The following is a 20,330-nucleotide window of genomic DNA, read 5'->3' as shown; positions in this document are numbered from 1 at the left end:
CAATGACTTGACAAAGACTCTTTGTATGCACTGCAAAGCAGAAGGCACCTTGTCTAAAGGGCTGATCTCAAATCCACAAATTTAGTGAGTAACAGCTGCAAAACTGTAAAGTCAAAGTGAACAACGTTTGAGAAAAAGACCATCACATGTTGACAAAAAATAAAACTATGAATCGGTGACTTTATTAAATCTGATGCAAAAGTGTGAAGCACAACAAATCCCACATCCAGTTTAAGCTGCAGTAGTAGTTATGTAGGTGGTGTTTCCTGTGTTCTGCCAGTCTACAACAGTGCCAGAAGACTATTCTGCTCATTTTCAGAAAAGGTCAGCCAAGTTTAAATGACTAATCATTGCTGATGCTTCCTACTACACATATGAGCGTCTTATCCATCAATCAGTTTTCTTCCAAAGCTTCTTCACTTCAGTCTTCTGCATGCAATCAGTGAAGGAGGTTCATGAAATTAGTCTGCTGTTGAACACATGCTCCATGTTTCTTATTTCATATTACTCCTATCTGATTGCCTTTCATTGTCAGACCCATAAAAGTCTCCCTCTCCTCCTCCCGTATCTCATCTGGCTTGCTACAAATTTGAAAAGACCATTCCTCGACTATCTGGCTGTCCTTCCTTCATTTTTCTCTCTTTCTTCCTCAGTCACAATGTATTCCTCGGCTAAATTGTCTCTCACCGCATTGCCATTCCTCGTCCATTGAGTGCACTGGCCTTGTCTCTGAGCGCTAATTGTCTCATTCTGAGGACTTAAGGATGCTTGATGAGCGCTAGATGTGTTAAAGAGACGGACTGTAAAACCAGTGTGTGAATGGCAAATTACATCCTTGGCCTTTCTATGGTTGGCAAAGGCACTTAATAAGCTCTCAATGTGTTCAACAGCTAGGTGAATAGTTCACTGGCTTCACAGTTGAATTTGAATAGCTCTGAAAGATGCTGCACAGAGCGCGCACTCGCGAATGTATGTTTGTGTGTAGGTGTGCGTGTGTAGTAAGGCGCTGTTTGTATTCTCGATGCAGTCGACCTCGCGTTCTTCTCAGTGACAGGATCGGGGTAGATCAGTGCTCACTTACAGAACAACTCACCTGAGGAAAAACTCCCCTCTCGGCACGTCGCCCTTTTCTCTTTCTGCCTTTCTCCTCTTTCGTTCTTTCTCGCCTTCTCTCTCTGACTCTTCTGTCTCTGACCCAGACAGAGATCCCCCCAAGCTACTGTACTCAGCTCTCCCTCTCCCCTTTCTTTCTCGGTTTTTCATTCTCTAACCCTATCTGTCTCTTTTTATATCATGCTCTCTGTAAAGATACCCTGTGGGAGGGCAGTATGCAACAAACACAACCGCACACTCTGACTGTACACACTTACACTGACATGTATACAAGTGAGCACTCACACACAAACACATGCAGTATATGCATCACTTGTAACACTACTTTGCACCACACTTTTCACTTAGACCGGTGACAATAATAAAAGACTCTCTCACTCTTTCCCCCTTGTCCCTCCAACTACAAATGCACACGCGTGCACACATACACAGACGAGGACTCCACCAAATGCTCTATTTTCTGCCGTTGTGTGGTGATTTATGAAAGGTGTTTCTCACAGCAGGCAGATAGTGCTGTTTGGAATGCTTTATTTCATAAATCTATTCTCCATTCTCCTCTCTCTGCATCCCCTCCTTTGCCTAGTCTCTCATATTTCCTCTTTTCTCTCCTGTGCAGGCTCCCTCGGCCTTTGTTGACACATACAGTATAGTGTATGTGTGTGACTGTATGTGTGTACAAGTGATTGTATGGATAGGGAGGGGAAAGAGAGACATAAGTAGGCTTTGTCTGCAGTCGGGGTAATGATGCAGGAACAACCAAAGCCCCTGCAAAAACCCTGTTCTCCTGGGGTCTCCCTCTCTGCCTCTCGCTCGGGCTCTGACCTTACTCTCTCTCTCTTTGCTTTCTGACTCCCACACACACTCATGCATCCACACACATGCGGGTATGCCTGCCACAGAGTCAAGCAGCGTTAAGTTGTGTAAACAAAAGTGAGACATCACTGAGATCCAACTCCCCAGTGAAGCTGCAAATCTACTAAACACAAACATTAATAACTTGACTTCATATAGCACCTTGATCACACACACACATACAAAACAGAAGGGAATGGTTAAGAAGTTAAGAAAACAATAAAGGGGTTGTATGTGTGGGAAATAAGAAACACGTGAACACACAGAAAGTGAAGTGACGTGTGTTAATCCCCTGGGTCTAAGTTTTGTTTAAAAATGTCATAGTTTTTAGTGTGTGTAAGAATGATTATTTACCCCTTTAAATGAACTGTTCACTTATAACTCGTGCTTGCATTTAACTTGTGGGAAATGGTGTTACTGGAATAAAAAGCACTCAGAGAATGCAAACGTCTTCCAAGGCAGCTCACTCTCTTTCTGGGCAGTATTTACATTTTAGGGAAATATTTTTTAAAATTTTGTATTTATTCATTTCATTGCTTAGTAAATTTGTTTACATTTTTAGTAGTAAATATCAAGTGAAAAACATTTTGGATCAAACGTTTATTTTGTTTTTCAAATTTCAAAATTATTATACTTCTTCAGAGACACTGTACACGTATTCAAATTATTACGTATTTAAATGGTCTTAACCTGTTACTATAATTTAACATACTTCATCATTCCATCCCATCGTTTCCTTTATATGTTATCAATACAAACAATAGCAGTAAAAAAGCATTATCACCTTAACCTTCAGATCAATCAATTGACTGTGAAGGAGAGGTCAAAGGTCAACTGTGGCATGATGTTTTAAATCTTTATACAATTCTGTTATATGTTGACAATAAACACCACATTTCAAAGAAACCTACTTTCTAAGATATAAGACTTTTTTCTGTTAATGTTTAACCAATAAATCTTTAAGTTGACCTTCAAGACAGATTATTAACAAAACTTTTTGAGCTGCTGTGTTTGCAGACATAATGATGACACACAAATGCTACATAAAAACAGAGCTTTCTTGGCGTGGGTAATGAATAATATGTCACAGATGTTACTGGGGATTTATGCTTCAGCGGGAAATCTACACTGTAGCTATGTTGTAACTGCAAACCTCTCTGAAACCCTACGCTGCAAGTTACAGCATAACCTGACGCATATTCGTTTGGCTTGTTCAGTGCCGTAGATTCTTCCCATGCGTTTGCAGGTGCTTCTTATCAGTGAGAGAAAACAATCATCATCTCAGTATAAGGAATAATAATCATAGCATCAATAAAAGGAATCACAAATGTCAGCAGCAGATTCCTGGAGGGAGACTGTTGAAACTATCAGAATGGACATGAGGGAATGTGAAAAGAAGTGGAAAAACTGGAGGGAAAAATAAGTCTGTGTGTAAAAAAAAAAAAGACCATAACAAAGAGCGGGGACCCAGGAGGGAAAAAGCCCCATCATTTTTATTTATTTATGTTCCACATATAAATAGTGGGATATAATTACATGGCAATTAACACATAATGCACCAGCAAAAGCATACATGCTGGCAACATATCTCGAGGATATGTTCCAAAGCTAGGTTTACAGTGACAGTCAAAGAAAGTTTTCACAGGACTCTATGCAGCTTTATCAGCTCCCAGTATGGTTGTGGAGGAATTTTGCCCCACTCTTTGAGGTTTGTAGGCATTTGTTTTTGCACAGCTCTCTTAAGATCTCACCACAGGGTTTCAATCAGGTTGAGGTCTGGTCCTGACTGGCGCATTGCAAAACCTTGATTTCTTGACTGTAAGGTCAAGAAACAGGAAACAAGAATGAAGAAAATCAAAGGACCCTTCACAGCTGTGCTTGATAGTTGATATGAGGTGTTTGTGTGCTGTGTTTGGTTTTTCCCAGACATGGTGCTTTGTGTTTTGGCCAAACGTCTCCACTTTGTTCATCCGTCTAAATGACATTGTTCCAGAAGTCTTGTAGTTTGTAGTAACTTTGGACACCAAAGCTTTGCTCCCATATTCTTTTAAGAGAGAAGTGGCTTTCTCCTGGCTACCCTTTCAAACAAGCCATACTTGCCCAATCTTTTTCTAACTGTACTGTCATGAAATGAAACATGCAAACTAAGGTATATAGCGTCTGAGATGTAGCTCTTTTTTTCTAGGAATCATTCATTGGGGTGAACTTTCAGGAATGTCCCCTCCTAGAAAGTCCGGCAGCTGTCTTGAATGTTTTTCACTTGTGAATAATCATTTTAACTTGAACTTCTACCTTTATAGACACGATCACACTTACTGATGATCAGTTAATCAAGTGCATTTGATTAGCAGCACCTAGCTGCTAGTTACTCTCTTCCTATGGAAGCAATAAAGGCATACTTAGTTGTTCACAGGCCTACATGTGAAAACTTAATTTTTCACCTGATTCTCGTGTTTTTTTATTCTTGAACAGCCAAATTCACCATGTTTTTACTCATTTCACAAAATCACAGAGAGATAAATAATCAGACTAACTAGCAAAAAAAAATGCAACATCATAGACAGAGTATCTAAGACATGTATAGTTCCTCTCTATGTAAATCCACATATTTTTGTCTACATATTTCTGGTGCCTTTTTAGGAATGAGCACTTAGCGTTTTATAAATAATGACCAAACTACTTAGATAGTTTTTATTTTGATGTGCAGCTTGAGTCTGACACCAGTATTAATGGGTAATTTGTTTGTATTAGAGAATTTAAGACAGTTAAGACTAAAACCTGTCCATGTGTATGTGGGCACAGGGTTGTGAATGCCTGTGGGTCATCAGACAGCAGCAATGGTAAACATTGGGGGAAACACTACTTAAAAGCACCACTCTACATCTGCTGCAGCACAAACGTGTGAGAAGAAGAAGAAAGAGGAGGAGAGAAAAGAAGAGAGAGAACGAGATGGGGGCCACAGAGTAGATAAGGCAGTCTTGTTCCTTATTTATGTCTTATTATAGCTACAGCGGGGCCAGGCCACAGACACAGTCACCGGGGACACAATGATGAACTACTCGACAAGACAGCCTGCTCACTCCTGGGAAGACACACTCCCTCTATTCCCCACTCCTCCACTCCTTTGCTTTCTTCTTTAACACTCCCTTCTCCTTCCCTCTCCTTCTCCTGCTTGTTTTTAACCCTTTTCCTGTGTTGCTTTCAACAACCTCATTCTGTCTCTGTCCCCACCCCACCCCCGTCCACAACCCTTTCGACTACATCCTGAATTATCTCAACTCGTCTTCTGCTTTCCCATCATCCAATTCCTGGAGCGCACGGAGCACAGAGGCTTGCACAGCAGTGTAAACAGGGAGTAACCCAAAGGTGCTGCAGTCGAGTGGAACAGCAGGCAGGTGAAATAATTAAGACATCCCTTTTCTCCCTCATGCGCACACAGAGTACCTCTTTCCTGCAACACTTCCTCTGTTGTTTCTAATCCTCTCTCCCTCCCTTTCTCTCTCTTGTGGGGTGACCTGCAGAGGTGGATGTGACTGAGCTCATTACCTGCCTTAATGAGAAGACAGCACCACAGAGACAGCAGCTGCAACTTACCTGAACGCTGCAGACACACGCTCACAGGAGAGTGCATGTTAATACCTGCTACTAACTACTGACACAAGCAAATACACTTGATAACGCCTGAGCGAGACAAAAAGACTCAAAGTGCGAGTTAGTGAGATGAAGGAGGGAAATGTGTACAGTCTCCAAGGCTTGCTGTTGATAATGCTCGACTCTCTGCTGTATCTTAGCTGTTGTTTTATAGAATTACCCTTGTACTAACATGCTCTTCCTGTGAGTAAAGCTTTTTTTTTTTGCCTGGTTCAGGAAAATTAATGTCTATGAGCGCAATACAATCCATCATAGGCTGAAAGCAGAGGTCATTCAGGAAATGATAGCAGGCAAGATAGGCTTCTCCTTCATGTACACACACATACACACAGTCGAAGAAAAAGAGTGTGTGTAAGGAGGAGAGAGAAGCACGGGGGGCATAGGATCCTTCAATGGCTAAACCTTTTTCCCATTTTACTCTTTGACTTTGCTAAGTTACAGAAAGTAAGAAAGGTGTGTACTCAAGGATGAAGATTCTGGGTATTGTTTAAATGTTTTTGCTAGTGTCGTTACAACACTGGTATTTTGGTACCAACACAAAAACAGCCCGTGTTTGATGTGTCAACCTGTAATAGTACATGCCTGCTTCTCACCCAGATGCATGTCATGTCTTTAGAAAAGTTTGCTTCAATCACACTCGCTTTGTGAAGCCCAGCATCTCGGGCAGTATACCATCACTTCCCCTTCTTCTGTTGGTATGACAGTTTAAAAGTCCTAACGGTGCGTGACAATGTTTGCATTTGATTTCAAAGCATCCTGTGGAGTTTCTGAACACCAGTAACATTACTCGAGTTCCAAAAGCAGTTCCACATGGGATCTGCCACCCAGATTTGTTAAGCTTCATGGCCAGTGAATCCCTTGCTTGAACCTTGAATTCGTGTTGTCTATTAAGGCTCTTCCCCTTTCATCACTGGTGCTATAGATGATGATTTACACAAGAACGTGACACCTCAGTGATGTCGTTGAAGACAAACTAAGTAGGTCGCCTGAAATGCACCAAAGTCTTCAAAACAACCAAAGCAAAATTTGAACTTAATATCAATGATTTCAAAATTTAACAAGCATCTATAACATTAATGTAAGCGCATGAGTGCTTGATGTCAGTCTGCAATATTCTGTTTAGAAAACAGCGAACGTCAAATATCAGCAAGTTATTTAACTGATATTCTGAATAATACAGCAAGAAGGGTTTGAATCCACCATCTGGCTTGTGTCCTTTCTGTATGGAGTTGCAGGTTTGCCCTGTGTCGGCGTGGATTACCTTAATTGGGGTTTGTTTAACTAGTGAATCTAAATTGCCCATAGGTGTGAATGTGAGTGCGAATGGATGTCTGTCTCCCTGTGTTAGCACACAGAGACACAGTGGGACCTGTCCAGGGTGTACCTCGCCTCTCACCCAACGGCAGCTGGAATAGAATCCAGCACCCCGATGACCCTGAATTAGCTCAGAGGAACAAGATGGTTGGATGGATGGCTGCATGGATGGATGAATAGAGGTGGCTCTATGCCAAAACATTGGAAGGATAGTTGAATTTGTGTGAATCTTAAAAAGCACTTAGGCTTAGAAAAAAGTGCTAGTATGAATAGCCGTGAATTGTTGTAGGGGCTCTAGAAAGCAGTGGTCTCCAACCCCTGGGCCACGGACTGGTACCGGTCCGCGAGTCGTTTGGTACCGGGTCGCGAGAGTTGAGGCTCGGGTGTGAAATTCATGGTTTTTGGGGTTTAATCTGTTTTTGGCATTATTTTTTTATTGTTTTTATTGTTAATTCGTTTTCCCTGGGTCTTTTCCCGTGTGTTATGAATAAATCTTCTTTTTTTTGGTAGTGGTACTGGGGTTTTTACTGTTGTATTTATCCGCGACACCTTAAAGGCTGGTCCGTGAAAATATTGTCGGACATAAACCGGTCCGTGGTGCAAAAAAAGGTTGGGGACCGCTGCTATAAAGCACTCTGAGTACTCTTGTAGAGTAGAAAAGCGCTATATAGTAACCAGCTGATGTACCATAGATATATATGGTTTTACTATACTGTGTTTCCTCATCTTCAGCAGCTGTTTTCCTTCACACGACAGGGTTAATGAGTGTGATAATCCCGTGATAACTGATAGAAAGCATCAACCTTTCAGTTACACTTTTTCTTACACACAGTTACGATTTGTTACCACTTCAAGCAAATCAAAACAATAGAGAGGCACATTCACTCTCTGCCAAACAACTACTTAAAAAGATTTTAAACTGGATGATTTCAAAGCCCATTAATGACCACATGGGAGAAACGCTGCCCTGTTTTACTGTCACGGTGCAAATGAACACACGTGAGCACACAAATGACAACTGACACGACAGGAAATATTGCAATACTCAAAATCTTTTCAATTTCCTTCCTTTTATTAAGGAGGAAATCCTTGTAATTCATTCTTCTAGTCTGAGTACCTTTGTGACGATATTAATTTGACTCCCAGCCACACATGTGACATTGTTTTTGAATGCATTTCCATGTTAGCTGGTACAACACGTGTATATAATTGTAATAAGTGCTGTCATAAAGTTCCAAAGCTTTTTCTCTTACAGAGAATCAAGGGGTCAAGGTCGCACATATTCAAGCACACACCCACACACACAATACCAGCACTACGCCCTTTTTATTCTTCCTCACTTGTGAAGTTGTTTACAGATTAATCACATGCATTAATTATTGACAGTAACTTCAATGTGAAAAGCAAACATCCGTCACCCTCACCCTGTTTTAAATCATTTATACCTTCCCTATACAGATAATCATATGGTTATTGATTACAATACTTAGAGCACAAGGGCATATTGATAGCATATACGTGCGCACAGCCTTACATTCAAGATGAGCTCGAGGATCAAGAAAGGAAGGAACTGAAATCCATCTAAAGGCAAACATCTGAGCATCTACAAAGCACATAAATCCCTGTGTGTGTGTTTTTTGCAAAGAGAAACTGAAGGAGAAGTGAGACGACGACATGGTTAAAAAGTACATGTTGATATAAAAAGATAAAGACAGACCAAGACAGCTTAGACTTGTCCTGAAAGTCGACAGGTGGAGGCCTCAGTGTCTTTTTCCTGCTCTCTCTTACCCTCTGTCCCTCACTCACTTTCAGAGATGGAGAGAGGAGGCTTTATCTCTCTGACAGAGTGAAGGATGTGTGGTCAGGTTCTACTCTGATGCTCCTGTCCTTTTAGTAAATCAGCCTTCACTTTTGTCACCTGGCCAACCTACGGTCACACATGACAGATGTCACCCTTACATGATGTCAAAACCCCAACCCCCACCACCCACACCCGCAGACACAAATCCCAGATTCAGATCAGACCCTTACTTAAGCCAATGACACGATGGCAGATGAACTCAAGTGACCGAGTGAAGAAACCACAGAAAAAAAATGAACGACGGCTATCGTTAAGAGAAAAGAGAACAGCAGCTCATTTATACTTAAAAATGTCTTTCTGAGTTTGTTAATACTTTCCACTTAACCATAACAGAAGGTGGAGTCAGCACCAGAAGCTATGAATAAAAACACCACTTGGATTATCTACTGTACTCACAGTTTTCCTGCTCATATCAGTGTAAAAACAAAGTAATCACCCGAAACCTTTTTTTGTTTTAGCTTAAAAAAAATTCAAATAAATTGAAAAGTTAACAATAAATGAAACACAACAATTTAGGGATTATTTTGAGTTTTAACCTGGGATAACAAAATCTCTGCAAGTGTCCCCCCAGACATCAGTAATCTATCCATGCTGCAGATAATCACAAAGGTGGGAGGAGGTAGAGGGATCAATACGAAACCTCCCACAAGATCTACAGCCTTCTGATCGATTTCTCTCTCTGATCAACCTCTCTGAGATCAACCGCACTTCCTGTTTTGATGGTAGTGCAGTTTGAAGAGAGGTACGGTGAGGAAGGAGTAATAATGACTTCCTCTTGCTGCTTTATGACATCATCTGTCATTACACCATCACCAGTGTGGCAGGTGAATCATGGTCTTTCTCTTCGGCATATTACTGTTACTGTGGAAAATATACATGAACTTGAAAAATTTGTGCAATTAAGAATATTTTAGGATTCACGTGTGCGTATATGTGAGACTGGTTCTGGTCTTGTATGTGTTCAAAGTGGGAAGTTAACCCTTTTTGATCAGGGGCTCTTTAAAAGAGACCGTAACTCTGTTGCTTTTCGTGATAGAGACAAAATTGAAAAAGTCTGAGAAAGAAGAGAAGACGAGCTTTATGGGCATATTTGGTGTATTATAGTAGAACAAACTATTCACGAGGTACTGCTGTCAGAACACAAACAGAAAAATCTGCTTTGCCGTTACTGTAACTCCTCAACCATTTTGGGCCAGAGAGAAAATTCTAATTTTTTTGGCATTATCTTTCCCATTTTCCTAAAAAAAATTTTTTTTACATTTTCATATTTCCTTTAAAACACACTCTGTATCTGTGTTTCTAATGTGAGACGTAAACATTTGCATTCTGTTTAAACACATTAAACTATCCTAAAAGATCAAATATATTATTTTATAATAATTAAGCTCATTATTAAAGTATTTAGCTGCGCATGAATATGTGGTAAATTTCACCAGATGAACAAAAACTTGGAAAACGTGTACAAGCATTAAAAAGCCAGCACAAGACAAAGCCAAGCAATTCCAATTTTTATAAAATGATAATGGACTTAAAATCAATAAATCGTGACCAATCAAATTAGCTATTTGCAGTTTGCTTTCCATGATTTCCACTAAACTCTACGCTAACCTGTAGTATAATTTTAACTGAAACAAGTGAAAGATATTAAATAAAAGGTCATTACTGTTCCTATTTTAAAAACGGCAACCGGTACACTGCCCGTTACAACAGGGTGGAACCAGTTACCAATCTTACTCTTCTCATATGCATCATGCACGACGCAGTTTTATATACATCCCAGCCATCTCCCCCTCCTTTTCCCCTGGGCTCTCCTCTGTGATTGGAATGAAAGGTAATGGTCCTGAAAGAGGAAGAAAGGAGACTTTCCTCCACTCTTATCTCTTAACACCAACAGTCGGTGGAGCAAACTCACACACAGGCAGCCACAGAGGCATCCCTGTGTGCGCGCACACACATACACAAACCATGTATCCACTGCAGGATGATGGTAGAAATAACATTGGTTTAATCGTGAAGCACATCAAAGGCAAAATACATCTCGCATGAGGCATCTCAGAGGATGAAAGAGTATAGTAATAGTAACAGTTTTGTCTCTTTGAGAGAATATACACACACAAAAAAATCCGGAAAGATGTAATGCTAAACAGATACAAAGTAATTTAATAGGGATTTTAAAATATTCATAAATATTGAATTAATCATTTATAATAGATCTTAAATTAACTGCCGTCCTTGAAGTATTAGATGTGAGGAGAGAAGCAAGAGAGAGTCTGCGATACAGAAAGAGAACGATAAAGAATGAGCCCTCTAGACATTTTTCCTTCCCTGTGCCAACATCTCCTCAGTCTGATGAATGAATATTCATGTTTGATCCAGACACTGCTGCTCAACAAAGGCAGGGAAAACCCTGAAACAGATATCGCTCTACTTTTGATGTAGCAACCCACTCAGAGTGGCTCCCTACTGATGAGTGGAGATCAGGCCAATAATTACCTAACATCTGTGTGTACTGTGTGTATGATGAGGGTATCAGTAATGATAAACACAGGTATATCTGGGAAACACATTATGCTTCATGGCTTCTGGTGTTCCTCTGTGCATGTTTTTGTGTGTGGGAATCAGTGCGGGGACAGTCTGCAGAGTTAAGGACAGTGTAGGCTGCTCTGATCACATCCTCACTGCTGTTTCCCGCTGACGCAGCATCCTGATACTGGAATCTAGCTGGTGACCTGAAACTATTCACTTACTTCCCCTGAAATCCCCCTGCATTAGGGGAACGTGTGCACGAGTGTGTGTTTGTGTGTGTGAGAATAAGGGCTGAGTTGGCGTTCTGCGAGTCTCTCAGAGATAGCAGTGTCTTACAGTAGATTACAGTGGATCCAATCCATACGCCAGCTAGGCTCAACTGGACCAGCTCTCTATTCCCGTCTATCCCACAGCATAAGACGGATAATAACGCAGAAAAAAAGGCACACCACAAATACAGACGCGGATGCTCCAAAATAAGGATGCCAATATAGGGTGAACTCGCTAACAAGTAGCGTTGGAGCAATGCTGTGGCAGTGTGTAACGGCAGATGAATATTAGATCAGTTGTCAGTGTTGTGGCTGTCAGTCTAAATGTGTACTGCATTCATCACCGGTACGTGGAGGTAGAATCCTTCATCTCACACGCATAAAGATGTCGCACACCTCTCTTCCTCACACTACAAAGGCATGAATTGCATTCCTACAGAAGGACGTTCACTACTGGCAGTAATATACAGATCAGCTGTTGTGGTCAAGCATGCATTATGAGTTACAGGGGGAAAAAGTTGTGATTTGGTTTGTCAGTTGCTTAATTTGTGCATTTTTTATTTTTAAATTAAGGTATTTAAAAGTACAAGTAAAATCATTTACTTGTTTTTTCTTTTGGTCTGACTTTTCTTACTCAGCTGCCTGTTACTCCTTTTTCTTTCCTCAGCTTCACCGGCCTCGTGTGTCACACCTCTATCCTGACAAGAACAAGAAAGGAAAGGCAGCTTTCAAGATTTTATGTAATTCTACCACTTGTTACAGATTTATTTTGTTTCTGCAAGTAAGAAAACAGAAGAGAAACTCTGATGTCTTATTCCTTGACAAATGTGAGGCGTGTGCTGGCCATGACAGGAGAGGTGGGTGAAGCTCAAGAGCTCAAGTTTGTTTTAGATATACATTCAGTTCAGTGTGAAAAAAACAGAGAGAGGAAAGAGGGGTGAGGGCAGAGGGGTTAATAAGACAGTGGGAATAATACAAGGGTTGGCAGCTCGGTGTGTCACCGCCTTCTAGCCCTCTGAAAGAGCAGGACGGACGGACACACACACACACACACACACACACAGCAGGAGAGAAGGACACAGACTGCTCAGTATGCAGCCCTGACATTGTCCACATCTGATACGGGACATTAGCCCCTAACTCCCTCCATACACCACTGCCCTTCACTTTATATTACTTTATGTTAATAGAAAAATATTACATACAACATCATTTGTCTTTGTTACCACAGCACCCCACAACTGATTTAAATGCATGTGTTTACCTCCACAGACAGGTGAAGACAGGGGGAAGGGTGGGTGACTGACTGTGAGTGCCGATGTGTGTGTGTGTGTGTGTGTGTATCTCAATGCATGAGGTAATGTATGTGCGTGTGTGTGTGTGTGTGTGTTTGTAATAGGGGAGGGTATAAATGCACGCATCTCGTTCAGATTTATCGATCTCACCCCCTCTCACAAGGGCCAATGCTGTAACCTATATATGGGTACAGACAAGTGTGTTGCTGTAAATATGAGTGTTGAGAGCAGGACCCTGACATCAACCTGCCATCACCCACAATTCTAATTCTCTACTGACCACTGGTTCAACTCTGAGGCAAAGAAAGCTGCAAAAATAATACAATTTCAAAGACTCGCATCATACACCTTTACCTGTAAAGCTAGACAGGATTTTTTTAAATAGCTTATTTTAGAAGCTTTTGCATGTACAATACTATTCTGCACACAAAAGAAACTGTAAAAGTCCCAGCCTGATCTCTTGCAGAAAAGCATTTGTAGTTTCACCGCAGACCCTCAAACTGTACAGAGAGTACACAGATGTCAGGGGCTTAGCCAGGAGGATGTGTGTGAATTGTTTTGCATTGTGAATTTATTCCTCACATAAATACAACAGTTACCCATTAACCACTCTACTTGCCAGATATGGCTCACTGCGTGGCCTCCGCATCCTGTTCTGGGATGAGGCGGACAGCAGAAGGAAGGAAAAACAGCCAACAAGTGCTCAGCATATTGTGGGAACAGATAGCATGATGGGGATTAGACATCTGACAGACAAGTCGATGTCACAGTGCCTCACACCACAACATCTCACCCCAGATGTCCTATCTGACCTGATGGGCTGACCCTGATGATGCTCAGAGGTCACCTAAAACTGCCGCTTTGTGTGTGTGTGTGTGTGTGTGTGTGTGTGTGTGTGTGTGTGTGTGTGTGTGTGTGTGTGTGTGTGTGTGTGTGTGTGTGTGTGTGTGCGTTTGGACTATTTGTCATTACCACATTCTCTGTGGGCTATCATCAGTGTTCCTATGAATCCATAAGTCAATGGATCAATGTTGGGTTGAAACTAAGGCTGAAAGCTCTCAGCTATATCGACCTGTCATTTAAAACCCCAATGATCACTTGGACTTTAATGTAAATGCCACCTTAACATCAGTCAAACTAACAATTTACATATATGGTGTCTATCCACATACATTAAAGGAGGGGGAATCTTCTGCCACGGATGGAGATGAAGGTTATTATTATTTTGACCTTTGTTTTAGTGGCTGCTCGGTTTGCAGGCGCAAGGACTTGGACTTTATACGAGAGCTATAACATGCATAACATATAGTATGGCATGGATATGGCTCTCACACGCTGGTACATTGTCATGCATGTAAATGGTATGGTATCAACAGAGTGCAAGGGCCTTCTACTATAAACAATCCTGCACTTTGTCATCTCTGGGGTGTCAAAGCTCATTCATTACAATGTTAAAAGACCCCCATAACTCTAACACCCGATGCAAATGCTGCAGCACACTAATATGTACATGAGCGTGAGCTTGCATGTGCTGTGCATGTATGCTCTATGTGTTTGTGTGTGTGTGTGTTATAGTATATATTGCTCAATCCCTTTAGTGCTGATTATGAAGGTGCAGATTGATAGTTGGTCTTGACATGGTGTTCAATCATATTGGCATTCCAAAGCAAAGAAAAATGGCAGTTGCTTTGAATTAGCAGTGACTTCATGTAGGGTCATTCATTAACAGCGGTTCTGGAAATGAAAAGAGGCACAAGGAATTGGAAAGTGTTTGAGAAAATATCCCATCCCTAATCCCGTCATTGGATTCTAACCAAGGAAATATAATCAAGTAGACACTGTGAGTCTTTTTCAAAAGTGGCACAGTATTAGTCGTACAACACTTGGGGCCTTTCACAACCTGCTGGGCATGTCCTCACTAATATGGGCTTCTGCAAGTGCTTGCTACTCACATGGAAACAGAAGGAATCCATGTCTCCCACACCGCTACACACAAATAATAAATGAAACAGGAAGAAGGCAGAGACGATGAGATGGTGGGAGAAAAGTATAAGAGCTTATACTCATTACAATCAATTAGGGTCAAGTTGAGAGCAAAGTCAGGTGGTGAGCGGGGGGGAAAAAGGAGCCAGAGGAAGGACAAGGGTAGCGGGTGGCATCATGGCAAATATGGAAAGAGGGCCAATTAAATCAAAAGCAAAGGGAAGTATGAATAATTTAGCTGTTAAACACACATGGGGAGATACATGCAGTATGTACGTAAAAGCAAAAATGCTTTAAATATAGTGTCAAGCTCAGTGTTATCCTATTTGAGCTACTTATTATCTCAGACATTAACTCAAGATAATAACTAAACAATAATGAAGAAGCAGCCTACATGAAACCATCTTTAAGCCTCCCGTATGAACACCATGAGCTCTGCAGCCTTCCGACCACACACTTATAGGAGTTTACATATTATGAGAATTTCATAATCAAGATAGGAACCATTTTATTTGATTAAGGAGGAGAGAGAGGAATCTGATCTCAAATGATAATCCTTTAAGTTATCTCACCATCTTTAGCAACTGAGCTAGATTTCCAATTACCTGGATTAAATGACTTGGACAAGAGTTTAAGATGGAGCTCCTCTAATGGCTGCTAGATTCAAAACAAAACTTCAATTAGCAAGCTTTTTACCGTCTCACAAATGTTTTCCACTAAAAGTAAGCAGGCTTTCCTTCAGAAGATTGATCAGTCTGTCTACTTTCCACAGAGGTTTTCTGGCATGCATGCTTTGACTAAATACAGCATAATATAATGTGCTCTCAGCTGCCACATTATACCAGCTACCCGAGCTCCTCAATAAGTTTGTGGACTACACATGGTTTCCATGAAACATTAAGAAGCTGAATATTGCACTTGACAAAACTATATATAGGTTTATATAGGTTAGAGAAATCTGCCAAACAATTACGCAATCATCTATCTTTATAATATCTAATATCGCTCATTATTAACTTTGCTAATAACCAAAGTGATGACATTCAAATGCCATCACAACAGCAGAACAGACTGCATGCCTGAAAGACTCTGATGCCACATTTGTTTGGAGAGTGCTCAAGCGTATTTGCCTTGCCTCCAATTTTTAATGTAGGCTTTGTGCTTAAACCTTCTAAGGCCCAAATCCAGCTGATACTACCTGATGATATCAAGGATATTTTCTCTGACTTTAGAAAGCTCCATCAAGAAGACATTGACCAACTGCTTTCTTAGGGTCAGCAGTACTCCTTGAGATTAATAGCTGAACTTTAATCAGTGGAGTGACTCTAAACAAATGATAATCGTGCCTAGTTTTAAAGTCTTGGCTTTCTTCCGGTAGTGGCTTTAAAGATGATTTTGTACTATCTGTAACTCGGAAATGATCTGAACTTTCGGCACCAAGTTTCACAGAGCAGTCAGATTGTTAGAAAACACAAGGTGCAGCCAAATCGAGGGCTCGAAAAGCTGTTAGAGGAATAACCCCGAGTGTGAAAACCCGGTGACTTAAAGAAAACAGGACACGTAACCCCTAAATAAATAAGCACTCACCCACATGCACCTCTTTCCCTCTCCCACGCTTACTTACACACACTGACAAACACACCCACACAGAGTGCAGGACTATGTGTGTTTGAGTCATCTAAGTGAGATAATCCAGTTTTCCGGATGAATTCGCCTTTGTGTCCCGAGGGCAGAGATTAAGATAAAGATATTAAACAAACAAGAAGCCCTACTCTTCCCTCTTCCCCCAGCTGCCCATTTCTCCCTCCGTATCAGCCGCTGCCCTCCTACAGCACATCCTCCCCTTGTGGCCAGGCTTGTTGCTTCACTTTTCCACTACACTGAGGCTCAGTGAGGCCAGTATGTCTGACACTATTTGTTCCAGAGCAGTGCAGGTCCATACCAGTAAATCGGTTAGGTGGGGAGAGAGGGAGGAGAGATCCTGCTTCCTTCATTTGCTCTGCTTTTGAAACAGCGGTGACTTCATATTGGAAGAATTTCTTAAAAACATGTTAAAGGCATTCTCAGCAGCACAACAGCTATGATTGTGAGAGGGAGAGGGACAGACTAGCTGTCTCCATCTGCTGTCTTAAAGGCTATGTGGCCCCATCCAGACAATAGCAAGAAGCAGATATTTTGAGCACTGTGAACAAACAGAAACTGAGAAAGACATTAACTGAGCACAGACTGAGCGGCTACAGCTCGCTCATTTATAAAAGTCATCACTGTAAATGGAAAAAACTGTTAATATAACTGTTATACTGCTTGCAGTGCAACCGTGGCAAAAAGTATGTTTAAAAGTTAAAATAAAAGATAAAATCTTTCTTTAATGGTTCTCAATTTAAATTAGGATTAAATTATAGTTTATCACTGGATAACATTCAGTTTTTTTCTTCAGTTATAGTGTACCATCACGATGTGCAATGTTTAAGATCAACAAGAACTTCAGACAAAACTCATGCAAATAGACAAAAACTAAAACAGTCAATATTCTGAGATGAGAACGCAGAGGATCATGACAATGTACCAATGCTTATTTTCTATAAGCATTACTGAATTAAGGACTTACTTCTGGAGACTGTTGAACTAGCTAGAGTACTAATTAAAGCTTACTTTTTCACCACAGACAACCCTAAATATATAAATATATCCTAAATGGAGTGTGTGACTAAATAGAGGTGTAAGCTCATTCCTTCATATTTTGCGGTTTTTTGCCAGAGCTTCTTGTAAGCAGTAATTCTCCAGGGTTTATATAGGGGATTTTTTTGGATACTTTTTTCTGCATCGGCTCCTCCTGTTTGCAGAAGCCTCATCCAAAATGGTCAAGTGGAAGGGTGGCTGTCAAGAAGCCTTTCTTAAGAAAGGGAAACAGAAAATGCCGAGGTATGACAAATTACACAAGGCCTGGACTGAAAATCAGTGGCAACAGGTCTTACAGAGTGATGAATCCAAATTTGAAGTTGTTGGTTCAAGTTGGTGAGGAGAGAAGTACGGTGAGGCACAGGATAGAAGTTGCAGTTCAGCCAGTGGGGTTTGGGATCTTGTCAAAACTGACTGAATCGTGAACACAGAGGTACTGTTGGATTTTGTACCATCTGGAAAGCATCTGACTGACAACACAAACACACTGCCAGTGCAGTAAAAGCATAACTGGATAGAAAAACACACAATGGATCACTATCAGTCATGGATTGGGCTCCCCAGAGTCCGGGCCTCTACATTATTGAAGCAGTGTGGAAATATGATGATCGAGAAGGGAACAAAAGGCAGCTAATATCCAAAGAAGAGCTTCAAGAAACCTGAAGAACTGTTCCTGAAGACCAGGTAAAGAAAATGAGCTTGTGTAAGAGTGCACAGTACTTTATATATGAAAATGTAAGCGCTGTAAAACATGCACCGACTTGTTGATTTTAACAATAGAGCAAATGTGAATTAAAATTTGGGCTCTGGGTCAGACTTTGAATTGTTGAATTCCTTGAGAGAGAGAAAGGGAGTTCTGCCTTATTGCACTCATGTGTAGGAGGCAAGAGGGGAGAAAGAGAGAGATGGGGTTTGAGGGGAGAAAGTCTTTGCTGAAAATCTCTCTCCCTCCCTTCTCTTTTCTCTCTCCACAGGAAGACATCAAACAAACACACCTGCTCCCCAGACCAATCCCCTCAGCACTGCCCCAACTTTCCCTGCCTCCGCCGTACACTCACATGCTCCCATTCCTCATTACACACAAACACACACAAAACACATAAATGCACACACACTCACACATGCGCACACGCGGTCCCATTCCTCATTACACACAGCGAGAGCAGAGCAGTGAGAGATCATGGAGAGTGAACAGGAGCGGTACTTTGGTGTAATGGGAGGAAATGTTGGTGTTTCATCTGGAATTGATGAAGTCTTGTTTCAGCGGCTCTCCCCGGAGCAGGGCCGCTGTGCGCTGGCTGTGTAAATGAAAGGAGCAACTGAGACTGGACCAGAGGAGCAGAGAGCCAGTCAATAGAGCTACTGGAGAGTCATACTGAGACACAGCTTTAGGAATAGGTGAGGGCTGTTTCTCACACACACTCACAACACACACAAAACCCACTGGTATTAGTAACTTACTAGCAGGACTGATAGAGCAGCTGTTTAAAAAGAAAAAGGATGAAAAAGAAAAAAAAGAAATGCTCCTGCTTTAATTTCTTAGGAGTACAGTTTATAAGCGAGGGGCTTGCTCTCTAACAGAATCTGATTTTATCACTCTACCAAACATTATCTTAAAAACAGAAACCCTGAGGCTACAATAAAAAACAATACAGTTAATGATAAAACAGAAAACAGAGAAACGGGGCAATGAAGTCCAAAAAAGTTTCAGTATACAGTCGACCCCCGCCTATTCACGGTTCAGTGTTCGCGGATTTTTCTGTGGAACGTAACTCCAAATCATTTATGGAAAACTTGACTATTTGCATATTTTTTCATAGAGCATATCTGAAATATTGGCTAATTATTTTCATTAGGATGATAATTTAAGGTACACTTGGTGTTTGAACTATTAAAATAGGCAGCTATAAGCGTTTTTAGAAGGGTCTGAAGTATTTGCAGATTTCAGCTATTCGCTGGCGATTGTGAACAAAGGAAGCAAAGACTTCATATAAATATTTATATTATTTATAGTATAGTATATATAGTTTTATATAGTCTTAATTGTTTTAATTGCAGGTTTTAGATTTTAAAGAAATTTGAGGGTTTGGGAGGCTCGTCATCTAATTATTTGCAAAAATGACAAACATTACCCAAAGTGACCTGATTTTTCCCCTCTGTAAATTTTTTATAGTCTTGTCTGAAGAAACGGTTAATCAAACGAAACAAAAAAGCACTGAATAATCCTGATCTGGTCAGTAAAGCATGAGCAAAAGAAAACTGGCGGATGAGCACGTATCTCGCATGATGTAAGAGCTCTTAGATCCAATAAAGCCGATGTAGAGGCTGATGTAAATGCTTGTTCCAATAAAACCTTAGTGTTAGGGGGTGTGAAGAAGTAGATTTAAGTGCTTGTTATAATCAGGATCAACTTGGTGTGCCTGTGCTCTCCAGTCAGAGAGCGTTGTCTCAGGTTAAGCAGACAGAGATGAAAGGAGGAGGCGGAGGTCACCTCTACAGACAGACTGTAATCTAGAATATTAAGTACTGCATAGACAGAACATACAGACGCATGTTTCACTGTGACAACCATGTAAAATCCTGTTTATCTTAAATTTAATGCATTAAGGTAAAGGGTTTTTGCTGTTGTTGGTTTTTTCTCTGATGAAGCACTTTTCTGGTTTAAGAAGACAACAAAATGGTTTACAATGAAAGACTGAAGAAACACAGAAACGCAAGACAGCATCTCCTGCCAGACGGCTAAAAAAAAGAACTTTGCAGAAAGGGTCAAACAACATGACAGAGAAC

General features: G+C 40.9%; 1 protein-coding gene across 2 annotated transcripts in view; it reads right to left on the bottom strand.

Annotated features, from left to right (window-relative positions):
• The window catches only part of wwox (WW domain containing oxidoreductase), a 134,395-nt gene that overhangs the window by 26,204 nt on the left and 87,861 nt on the right, over nucleotides 1-20,330 (bottom strand). The window contains exon 9 of one of the 2 annotated variants that reach the window (XM_039615091.1): nucleotides 12,190-12,284. The exons of the other annotated variant lie outside the window; for it this stretch is intronic. Within the exon in view, the coding sequence (XP_039471025.1) occupies nucleotides 12,190-12,284 (95 nt within the window). The remainder of the gene's footprint in view (nucleotides 1-12,189; nucleotides 12,285-20,330) is intronic. 2 annotated transcript variants of the gene reach the window in all.

The sequence above is a fragment of the Oreochromis aureus genome, linkage group 7 (genome assembly GCF_013358895.1).
Source record: "Oreochromis aureus strain Israel breed Guangdong linkage group 7, ZZ_aureus, whole genome shotgun sequence".
NCBI classification, from domain to species: domain Eukaryota; kingdom Metazoa; phylum Chordata; class Actinopteri; order Cichliformes; family Cichlidae; genus Oreochromis; species Oreochromis aureus.
The sequence above is the reverse complement of the archived record's forward strand: the minus strand, read 5'-3'. Positions and strand labels throughout refer to the sequence as shown.